General features: G+C 39.1%; 1 protein-coding gene across 21 annotated transcripts in view; it reads right to left on the reverse strand.

Moving 5' to 3' along the window:
* Positions 1-12,440, reverse strand: part of CEP128 (centrosomal protein 128) — a 605,049-nt gene that overhangs the window by 416,059 nt on the left and 176,550 nt on the right. For all 21 annotated transcript variants that reach the window (XM_055538802.1, XM_055538807.1, XM_055538799.1 and 18 more), the window contains one exon: positions 11,309-11,381. In XM_055538802.1, the coding sequence (XP_055394777.1) occupies positions 11,309-11,381 (73 nt within the window). The remainder of the gene's footprint in view (positions 1-11,308; positions 11,382-12,440) is intronic.

Below are 12,440 nucleotides of genomic sequence, written 5' to 3' on the forward strand. Positions count from 1 at the left end.
AGAGTGAAGTAAGCCAGAAAGAAAAACACCAATACAGTATACTAACGCATATATATGGAATTTAGAAAGATGGTAACAATAACCCTGTGTACGAGACAGCAAAAGAGACACTGATGTATAGAACAGTCTTATGGACTCTGTGGGAGAGGGAGAGGGTGGGAAGATTTGGGAGAATGGCATTGAAACATGTAAAATATCATGTATGAAATGAGTTGCCAGTCCAGGTTCGATGCACGATACTGGATGCTTGGGGCTGGTGCACTGGGACGACCCAGAGGGATGGAATGGGGAGGGAGGAGGGAGGGTTCAGGATGGGGAACACATGTATACCTGTGGCGGATTCATTTTGATATTTGGCAAAACTAATACAGTTATGTAAAGTTTAAAAATAAAATAAAATTAAAAAAATAAATAAATAAATAAAATAAAATAATTTAAAAAAAAAAAAAAAAAAGACCTTTTAGAACTAACACCCAAAAAAGATGTCCTTTTCATTATAGGGGACTGGACTGCAAAAGTAGGAAGTCAAGAACCACCTGGAATAACAGGCAAATTTGGCCTTGGAGTACAGAATGAAGCAGGGCAAAGGCTAATAGAGTTTTGTCAGGAGAACGCACTGATCATAGTAAACACCCTCTTCCAACAACACAAGAGAAGACTCTAAACATAGATATCAACAGATGATCAACACTGAAAACAAACTGATTACATTCTTTGCAGCCAAAGATGGAGAAGCTCTATATAGTCAGCAAAAACAAGACGGGGAGCTGACTGTGGCTCAGATCATGAACTCCTTATTGCCAAATTCAGACTGAAATTGAAGAAAGGGGGGAAACGACTAGATCATTCAGGTATGACCCAAATCAAATCCCATATGGTTATACAGTAGAAGTAAGAAATAAAACTTACGGGAATAGATCTGATAGACAGAGTGCCTGATGAAATATGGATGGAGGTTCGTGACATTGTACACGAGACAGAGAGCAATATTGTAAAGTTTAAAAATTTAAAAAAATTAAAAAAAAAAGAAATGCAAAAAAGCAAACTAGCTGCCTGAGGAGGTCTTACAAATAGCTCTGATAAGAAGAGAAGTAAAAAGCAAAGAAGAAAAGGAAAGATATACCCATCTGAATGCAGAGTTCCAAAGAATAGCAAGGAGAGATAAGAAAGCCTTCTTCAATGATCAGTGGCAAGAAATAGAGGAAAACAATAGAATGGGAAGGACTAGAGATCTCTTGAAGAAAATGAGAGATACCAAGGGAACATTTCATGGAAAGATGGGCTCAATAAAGGACAGAAATGGTATGGACCTAACAGAAGCAGGATATATTAAGAAGAGGTGGCAACAATACACGGAAGAACTTTAAAAAAAAGATCTTCAAGACCAAGATAATCACAATGGTGTGATCACTCATCTAGAGACAGACATCCTGGAATGTGAAGTCAAGTGGGCCTTAGGAAGCATCACTACGAACAAAGCTAGTGGAGGTGATGGAATTCCAGTTGAGCTATTTCAAATCCTAAAAGATGATGCTGTGAAAGTGCTGCACTCAATATGTCAGCAAATTTGGAAAACTCAGCAGTGGCCACAGGACTGGAAACGGTCAATTTTCATTCCAATCCCAAAGAAAGGCAATGCCAAAGAATCCTCAAACTATCGCACAATTGCACTCATCTCACACACTAGTAAAGCAATGCTCAAAATTCTCCAAGCTAGGCTTCAGCAATACGTGAAACATGAACTTCCAGATATTCAAGCTGGTTTTAGAAAAGGCAGAGGAACCAGAGATCAAATTGCCAACATCCTCTGGATCATTGAAAAAGCAAGAGAGTTCCAAAAAAATATCTATTTCTGCTTGATTGACTATGCCAAAGGCTTTGACTGTGTGGATCACAATAAATTGTGGAAAATTCTGAAAGAGATGGAAATACCAGACCACCTGACCTGCCTCTTGAGAAAATTGTATGCAGGTCAGGAATCAACTGTTAGAACTGGACATGCAACAACAGACTGGTTCCAAATAGGAAAAGGAGTACATAAAGGCTTTATATTGTCACCCTACTTATTTAACTTATATGCAGAGTACATCATGAGAAACGCTGGGCTGGAAGAAACACAAGCTAGAATCAAGATTGCTGGGAGAAATATCAATTACCTAAGATATGCAGACAACACCACCCTTATGGCAGAAAATGAAGAAGAATTAAAGAGCCTCTTGATGAAAGTGAAACAGGAGAGTGAGAAAGTTGGCTTAAACATTCAGAAAACTAATATCATGGCATCCACCCCCATCAGATCAGATCAGATCAGATCAGTCACTCAGTCGTGTCTGACTCTTTTCGACCCCATGAATTGCAGCACACCAGGCCTCCTTGTCCATCACCAACTCCCGGAGTTCACTGAGACTCACGTCCATCGAGTCAGTGATGCATTCCAGCCATCTCATCCTCTGTTGTCCCCTTCTCCTCCTGCCCCCAATCCCTCCCAGCATCAGAGTCTTTTCCAACCAGAGTCAACTCTTCGCATGAGGTGGCCAAAGTACTGGAGTTTCAGCTTTAGCATCATTCCTTCCAAAGAAATCCCAGGGCTGATCTCCTTCAGAATGGACTGGTTGGATCTCCTTGCAGTCCAACGGACTCTCAAGAGTCTTCTCCAACACCACAGTTCAAAGGCATCAATTCTTTGGTGCTCAGCCTTCTTCACAGTCCAAGTCTCACATCCATACATGACCACAGGAAAAACCATAGCCTTGACTAGACGAACCTTTGTTGGCAAAGTAATGTCTCTGCTTTTGAATATGCTGGTCCCATCACTTCATGGCAAATAGATGGGGAAACAGTGGAAACAGTGGCTGACTTTGTTTTTTTGGGCTCCAAAACCACTGCAGATGGTGACTGCAGCCATGAAATTGGAAGGAAAGTTATGACCAAACTAAACAGCATATTAAATAGCAGACATTACTTTGCCAACAAAGGTCCATCTAGTCAAGGCTATGGTTTTTCCAGTAGTCATGTATGGATATGAGAGTTGGACTCTAAAGACAGCTGAGCGCCAAAGAATTGATGGTTTTGAACTGCAGTGTTGGAGAATACTCTTGAGAGTCCCATGGACTGCAAGGAGATTCAACTAGTCCATCCTAAAGTAGACGAGTCCTGGGTGTTCATTGCAAGGACTGATGTTGAAGCTGAAACTCCAATACTTTGGCCACCTGATGCAAAGAGCTGACTCACTGGAAAAGACCCTGATGCTGGTTAAGATTGAGAGCAGGAGAAGGGGACAACAGAGGATAAGATGGTTGGATGGCATCACCGACTCAATGGACATGAGTTTGGGTAAACTCCGGGAGTTGGTGATGGACAAGGACACCTGGCGTGCTGCAGTTCATGAGGTTGGAAAGAGTCAGACATGACTGAGTGACTGAACTGAACTGAATAGGGAAAATTCTCCTAATGACAAACAAAGATTGTCACATTTTTAAACGTTAAATGACACACTATAAAATAGCATAAAAATATCAAGTTCAGTTCGGTTCAGTCGCTCAGTCGTGTCTGACTCTTTGCGAACCCGTGAATCGCAGCACGCCAGGCCTCCCTGTCCATCACCAACTCCCGGAGTTCACTCAAACTCACGTCCATCAAGTCAGTGATGCCATCCAGCCATCTCATCCTCTGTCATCCCCTTCTCCTCCTGCCCCCAATCCCTCCAGCATCAGTCTTTTCCAATGAGTCAACTCTTAGCAAGAGGTGGCCAAAGTACTGGAGTTTCAGCTTTAGCATCATTCCTTCCAAAGAACACCCAGGACTGATCTCCTTAGGAATGGACTGGTTGGATCTCCTTGCAGTCCAAGGGACTCTCAAGAGTCTTCTCCAACACCACAGTTCAAAAGCATCAATTCTTTGGCACTCTGCTTTCTTCACAGTCCAACTCTCACATCCACACCTGACCACTGGAAAAACCTTAGCCTTGACTAGACGGACCTTTGTTGGCAAAGTAATGTCTCTGCTTTTGAATATGCTATCTAGGTTGGTCATAACTTTCCTTCCAAGGAGTAGGCGTCTTTTAATTTCATGGCTGCAGTCACCAGCTGCAGTGATTTTGGAGCCCAAAAAAAATAGTCTGATACTGTTTCCCCATCTATTTCCCATGAAGTGATGGGACCAGATGCCATGATCTTCGTTTTCTGAATGTTGAGCTTTAAGCCAACTTTTTCATTCTCTTCTTTCACTTTCATCAAGAGGCTTTTTAATTCCTCTTCACTTTCTGCCATAAGGGTGTTGTCATCCACATATCTGAGGTTATTGATATTTCTCCCGGTAATCTTGATTCCAGCTTGTGCTTCTTCCACCCCAGCGTTTCTCATGATGTATTCTGCATATAAGTTAAATAAGCAGGGTGACAATATACAGCCTTGACGTACTCCTTTTCCTATTTGGAACCAGTCTGTTGTTCCATGTCCAGTAATCAAATCAAGGCATAAATCTTATAAACAGTGTATTAGTTTGACTAATACACTATTCTCTCCAAGCTGATATAGAAACAATGTAATACAATCAAGATCGGCAAATTTTTAAACAATTTCACATTGATTCTAAGGTAAACACAAAGAGTAAAAAACACCAGACAATCTTGAAGAACAAAGTAAAAGGACTTACTCTATCATAGCACAACTTTTCACAAAGGAATATCAAGACAGTGTAATATTAAGCACTATTATTCAGACATAAAGATGACATAAATCCATTTCCAGCCACAGAGAAGAAAGTATTAGGTTGGTGCAAAAGTAATTGTGGTTTTGGACTGTGAATATTAAATCATTATAACTAGTCTCAAACACATCTTTATTAATCAAGATAGGAACCATTACAATCAACACATTTTTTCCAATGAGAAATTAATTTCTTTATTTCTATAGTATAAAAAATCCATGCATCAGGATTCAATGAACTCTTGAAAAGTATTTTCTACCTCCTGCTGGTTGTGGAAGCATCTTCCCTGCAAAAAGTTGTTGAGATGCTTGCAAGAAGTGGTAGTTGGTTGGTGAGAAGTCAGGTGAGGATGATGGATGAAGCAAACATTGTGTCCAATTTGTTCAACTTTTGAAGTGTTGGTTGTGTGATGTACAGTCAGGCATTGTCTTGGAGAAGAACTGGGCCCTTTCTGTTGACCAATGCCAGCTGCAGGCATTGCAGTTTTGGGAGCATATCATCGATTTGTTGAGCATACTTCTCAGATGTAGTGGTTTTGCTGGGATTCAGAAAGCTGTAGTGGATCAGACCAGCAGCAGACTACCAAACAGTGACCATGATCTTTTTTTGGTACGTGTTTGACTTTGGGAAATGCTTTGGAGCTTCTTGTCAGTCCAACCACTGAGCTGATCACTGCTGGTTGTTATAAAAAAATCCACTTTTTGTCACACATCACAACCTAATCGAGAAATGGTTCATTATTGTTGCATTCAGTTCAGTTGCTCAGTCATGTCCGACTCTTTGTAACCCCAAGGATTGAAGCACGCCAGGCTTCCCTGCCCATCACCAACTCCCAGAGCTTGCTCAAACTCATGTCCATTGAGTCGGTGATGCCATCCAACCATCTCATCCTCTGTCATCCCCTTCTCCTCCTGCTTTCAGTCTTTCCCAGCATCAGGGAACTTTCCAACGAGTCAGTTCTTTGCATCAGGTGGCCAAAGTATTGGAGTTTCAGCTTCAGCATCAGTCCTTCCAATGAATATTCAGGATTGATTTCCTTTAGGACTGACTGGTTGGATCTCCTTGCAGTCCAAGGGACTCTCAAGAGCCTTCTCTAACACCACAGGTCAAAAGCATCAATTCTTAGGCACTCAGCTTTCTTAATAGTCCAACTCTCACATCCATACATGACCACTGGAAAAACCATAGGTTTGACTAGGTTGACCTTTGCTGGCAAAGTAACGTCTCTGCTTTTTAATATGCTGTCCAGGTTGGTCATAGCTTTTCTTCCAAGGAGCAAAATATTGTTGCATAGAATAAGAAAAGACAACACTTCAAAATGATGATTTTGTGGATTTTTGGTCAGCTCATGAAGCATCTACTTATCAAGCTTTTTCACCTTTCCAATTTGCTTCAAATGTCAAACAACCACAGAATGGTCGACACTGAGTTCTTCGGCAGCTTCTCATGCAGTTGAAAGAGGATCAACTTCAATGACTGCTCTCAATTGGTCACTGTCAGCTTCCAATGGTCGGCCACTGTGCGCCTCGTCTTCCAGGCTCTCATCTCCTTCGCAAAACTTCTTGAATCACCAGTGCACTGCATGCTCATTAGCAGGTCCTGGGCCAAATGCGTTGTTGACATTGCAAGTTGTCTCCACTGTTTTATTACCATTTTGAACCCAAATAAGAAAATCTCTCACACTTGCTTTTTGTCTAACATCATTTCCATAGTCTAAAATACATATAAAATAAATAGCAAGAAGTTATTAGCACAGAAACATAAAGCAATAAATGTGCATTAAAATGATATATGACATAACCACATTTAAGAATGTATTCCAATATCAAAGGGCAAATTTCAACAATGCAAAAACCACAATTATTATACATCTGCACCAACCTAATAGAAATGATCACATAATATTAACTGATGTAGGGATACAGGGAAAGACAAGTATCATACGATATCACTTCTAGGTGGAATCTGATGAACTTTTTTCCAAAGAGAAACAGCTTCACAGATTTAGAATTGAAATTTATGGTTACAAAAAAAAAAAAAAAAAATGAGTTGGGCAGGGAGGAATCAGCTGGTTCATATAAACTTAAAACTACGATTTATAAAACAATCCACAAGGACCCACGGTATAGCACAAGGAACTCTATTCAAAAAGAAAGTACAATATGAGCACTGGGATAGACAAATTAACCAGATGATTGAACAGAGAGTCCAGTAACAGATGACTGCGCGTATGAACACTTTATTTATGACCAAGACAGGATTGTAAAGTGGTGGAGAAACATAGTCCTTTCAGTAAACGAGACTGAATCAACTGGATATCCATAGAAAATGTATGACCTCTGCTTCACATCAGAAACAAATATCAATTTCAAGTACATAATAGATTTTAATGTGAAAGGTAAAACACTATGCTCTCAAAAGATTATATAAAGGAATATTTTCATGATTTTAAAATAAGGACCAATTCCTTAATAAGTCAAAAAAGCACTAACCAAAATAGATGGAAAATGAACTAAATTAGATTTTAACAAAAGACTCAAATTAAGAGAGTTTAAAAACAAGAACAACAAAAAAAAAAACAACAAAGAAACAGCTGTGGAATGGGAGACAATAAATGCAAAACAGATAACTGACAAAGTGCTCATGTAAAAACTTATTAAAACCTCCCACAAATCAATAACAAAAAGACAATCAACCCAATAAAAACAGTGGGCAAAAGAAGAACTGGCATTTCACGAAAGAAAATAGCCAGTAGCCAAACATGAAAAGATGCTGATCACCATTAATCATGAAAATGCCAATTAGAACCATGATAAGATACTGTAAGCACCTAACACAATGGCTGCTAATGAAAGACTAATAATATCAAGTCTTTGAAAAGCAACACAGTTTCTCACACACTGCTATCGGGAGTGTAAATTAGTGAAGCCACTTTGGACATCTGTCTATCAGTATCTACTAAGTTGGAAGGCACCTAGCAACTGCACTCCATGGTATATATCAACAGAAATACATGCACATGTGCACTAAAATAGATTGGTAACAGTAGAGTATTTGTTCAGTTCAGTTCAGTTCAGTCGCTCAGTCGTGTCCGACTCTTCGCGACTCCCTGAATCACAGCACGCCAGGCCTCCCTGTCCATCACCAACTCCAGGAGTTCACTCAGACTCACGTCCATCGAGTCAGTGATGCCATCCAGCCATCTCATCCTCTGTCATCCCCTTCTCCTCCTGCCCCCAATCCCTCCCAGCATCATGAGTCTTTTCCAATGAGTCAACTCTTCGCATGAGGTGGCCAAAGTACGGAGTTTCAGCTTCAGCATCATTCCTTCCAAAGAAATCCCAGGGCTGATCTCCTTCAGAATGGACTGGTTGGATCTCCATGCAGTTCAAGGGACTCTCAAGAGTCTTCTCCAACACCACAGTTCAAAAGCATCAATTCTTTGGCGCTCAGCCTTCTTCACAGTCCAACTCTCACATCCATACAGGATCACAGGAAAAACCATAGCCTTGACTAGACGGATCTTTGTTGGCAAAGTAATGTCTCTGATTTTGAATATGCTGTCTAGGTTGGTCATAACTTTCCTTCCAAGGAGTAAGCGTCTTTTAATTTCATGGCTGCAGTCACCATCTGTAGTGATTTTGGAGCCCAGAAAAATAAAGTCTGACACTGTTTCCACTGTTTCCCCGCCTATTTCCCATGAAGTGATGGGACCAGATGCCATGATCTTCGTTTTCTGAATGTTGAGCTTTAAGCTAACTTTTCCACTCTGCTCTTTCACTTTCCTTAGGAGGCTTTTGAGTTCCTCCTCACTTTCTGCCATAAGGGTGGTGTCATCTGCATATCTGAGGTTACTGATATTTCTCCCAGCAATCTTGATTCCAGCTTGTTTCTTCCAGTCCAGTGTTTCTCATGATGTACTCTGCATATAAGTTAAATAAGCAGGGTGATAATATACAGCCTTGACGTATTCCTTTTCCTATTTGGAACCAGTCTGTTATTCCGTGTCCAGTTCTAACTGTTGCTTCCTGACCTGCATATGGGTTTCTCAATAGGCAGGTCAGGTGGTCTGGTATTCCCATCTCTTTCAGAATTTTCCACAGTTTATTGTGATCCACACAGTCAAAGGCTTTGGCTTAGTCAATAAAGCAGAAATAGATGCTTTTCTGGCACTCTCTTGCTTTTTCAATGATCCAGAGAATGTTGGCAATTTGATCTCTGGTTCCTCTGCCTTTTCTAAAACCAGCTTGAACATCAGGAAGTTCACAGTTCACATATTGCTGAAGCCTGGCTTGGAGAATTTTGAGCATTACTTTACTAGCCTGTGAGATGAGTGCAATTGTGCGGTAGTTTGAGCATTCTTTGGCATTGCCTTTCTTTGGGATTGGAATGAAAACTGACCTTTTCCAGTCCTGTGGCCACTGCTGAGTTTTCCAAATTTGCTGGCATATTGAGTGCAGCACTTTCACAGCATCATCATCCAGGATTTAAAATAGCTCAACTGGAATTCCATCACCTCCACTGGCTTTGTTCGTAGTGATGCTTTCTAAGGCCCTCTTGACTTCACATTCCAGGATGTCTGGCTCTAGGTCAGTGATCACACATTGTGATTATCTGGGTCATGAAGATCTTTTTTGTACAGTTCTTCTGTGTATTCTTGCCATCTCTTCTTAATATCTTCTGCTTCTGTTAGGTCCATACCATTTCTGTCCTTTATCGAGCCCATCTTTGCATGAAATGTCCCCTTGGTATCTCTAATTTTCTTGAGGAGATCTCTAGTCTTTCCCATTCTGTTGTTTTCCTCTATTTCTTTGCATTGATCACTGAGGAAGGCTTTCTTATCTCTTCTTGCTATTCTTTGGAACTCTGCATTCAGATGCTTATATCTTTCCTTTTCTCCTTTGCTTTTTGCTTCTCTTCTTTTCACAGCTATTTATAAGGCCTCCCCAGACAGCCATTTTGCTTTTTTGCATTTCTTTTCCATGGTGATGGTCTTGATCCCTGTCTCCTGTACAATGTCACTCATTCCATAGTTTATCAGGCACTCTATCTATCAGATCTAGGCCCTTAAATCTATTTCTCACTTCCACTGTATAATCATAAGGGATTTGATTTAGGTCATACCTGAATGGTGTGATGGTTTTCCCTACTTTCTTCAATTGAAGTCTGAATTTGGTAATAAGGAGTTCATGATCTGAGCCACAGTCAGCTCCTGGTCTTGTTTTTGTTTGTAATGGCCCCAAATTTGAGATAACTTAAATATCTATCACAAAATGTTAAAATAACTGCAGTATATCCATACAATGCAATACTAAGGACCAATAAACATGAACAAACTACAAGTTCATGACATATCACCCAAAAATATCACAATCGTGATCAGCAAAAGAAGTCAGACACACACACACACAAAAATGCCTACATGGTTCCATTTATATAAACAGCTAAAACATGAAAAATTAATCTATGGATTCAAAAGTCAAAATCATGGTCAGAAAAGGAGAAACTATGATTGGGAGGGGAAATACAGAGGCTTATTGTGCACTGACAATGCTCTGTTTTCTAGATCTGGGTTGTGGTTTCATGAGTGTGCTTACCTTGTAAAGATTCATCAAGCTATACACTAATAAGCGCACTTTCCTGTAAGTACATTATACCTCCAAACTTTTTAAACTAAAAATAAGTGACATTAAGTTGTTATCTTTGAAAACAGAGCATATCCATCTCTTAGCATATGTGGCCAATAAATTCAAACTTCAAAAAATAAGTTCAGCATATTATGTAAGAACCTATACACATAGTAACATCTGGAGAAAAATTACAACTGCAGAAAAATTATCTGCTTTTATTAGGAACCTCTTAATTTCAATAAAACAAGAAAAGAAAATTTTGCCACTACTCTCAAAGTCTTTGTGGTAAATGAATGAATTAATACACACTGCTCCTGAAATGGATAAGTTTGCAACTGAACAGTTTAGTGACCACTTCAACTGATAACTTTTTCTCCAGAAAAAAGAAAAAAAAAAAAAAAAAAAAAACTTGATGATGCAAAGAAATGGACACCGTATATACTTCATTTTTAATCTTAATTCCAAAAAGAATAGTGATTTCACAAAAAGAGATCACTGAATAATGAGTGTCAACAATCTGAGTTTGAAATAAAACTCAAGATTAGGGCTTTTTTTTTTTCAGTCAGCACCATGTCAAACAAAAAACAGAGCAAGGAGGCCTTTGCAGTAGGGGTGACCGCATGCTTCTGGGAGATGACTTAAAAATACTTCACAGAGTGCTACAGAGTCACTACCAAAAATTCTGTATTTCTCAAATATCATTTAATAAAAGCACAACATCACTGACTCAATAAAATTTAAAATACCTTTAAAATAGTCATAACCAAACTCTAAAAATTAATTCTATCTTTAACATAATACCACTATAAATATTTCAAGCCTCAATGCCTAAAATTCATGAATATTTTAGACAAAATGGTATATAGTACACAAAAAGTTAAAATCTACTATACTGATTGTGATTATGACCAGCTCAATTACCCTAGCACCTGGGTATGAAATAAAACTTTCTATGAACAAGGAGATCTCACCACATCTTGTTTTTGGGCTTCATTAAGTTTTTCAGTCAATTCTTCCAAAGCCCTTCTTGTTGCAGCATCCGACCTAGGCAAACAAACAAACAACAACAAAAAACAAATTTTAAGTCAGCTATTTGAGAAAATACACATAATTCATGATACTTACAATATCACAATATGTTATTACATAATACTCTGCTGCAGTGGGTCTCAGAGGTTAGCAAACATATGAAACACCTGGAGGACGTGTTACACAGAATCTGTCAGGAGATCTGCATTGGAGCCCAAGAAGGCATTCCTACAGATTCCTAGGTGATGCTGATACTGCCTGTCTGGAGACTACATTTTGAGAAATAATGCTATACTACATCATCACCTTCACTTAAAAAAAAAAAAAAAGACTGTAATTCTCAATTTAAATTAAGAAGAATGAAAGAGGTAAGGAGGACAAAACTCTCGATCTTACATCCTCTCCAGCAATTCATCATCAAATTCCATCTGAGATTACTGTACAAACTCTGTCCCCACTGATTTATCTCCCATTACCTTTTTCCCATCAAATTAATAACACACATGACAAATAATCGAATAGTACAGGAAACTTACAAAGAAAAGCAGAGACCTTCCTCTCTCACATTTATCTGGTTCCAATCCCCGCTGGCAACCATGCTCGCCTAATACATTTTAATTACTTTGCTGGTTACCGCCATCATTTTCAACTCTAGATATTGTCAACTCTGTTTTGAAATATTTAACTCACTAGCACTGCTCTCCAATTTGAGATAAATTTATTACTATTTTCAGTTCTTTTATTAGTCACCTGTATAACCTACTTAATATATTTATGCCCATTCTGAACTACTTCACTATAGAGAATTAATCCTTTCTCCTTACATTCTATCATGCTCGCATTTTAGTCAGCTTCCTACCCGGATCACTAACTTCCCAGCGCTTTTGCTTTTTCTACTTTCCCATTATCTTTTGACCTTATTAACACATCACTGATATTTTTCTCCCACTTATTACTGAATCATCTTTTAAGAATCTACGCCATTCTTCCTAACTACATTCATCTCAAAGGCTACTTACTTCCTGCTCTAATTCAGTGATTAATTCCTGGACCTGCTATATGGCTATCATGCTG

Source organism: Bubalus kerabau, chromosome 10, assembly GCF_029407905.1.
Source record: "Bubalus kerabau isolate K-KA32 ecotype Philippines breed swamp buffalo chromosome 10, PCC_UOA_SB_1v2, whole genome shotgun sequence".
NCBI lineage: Eukaryota > Metazoa > Chordata > Mammalia > Artiodactyla > Bovidae > Bubalus > Bubalus kerabau.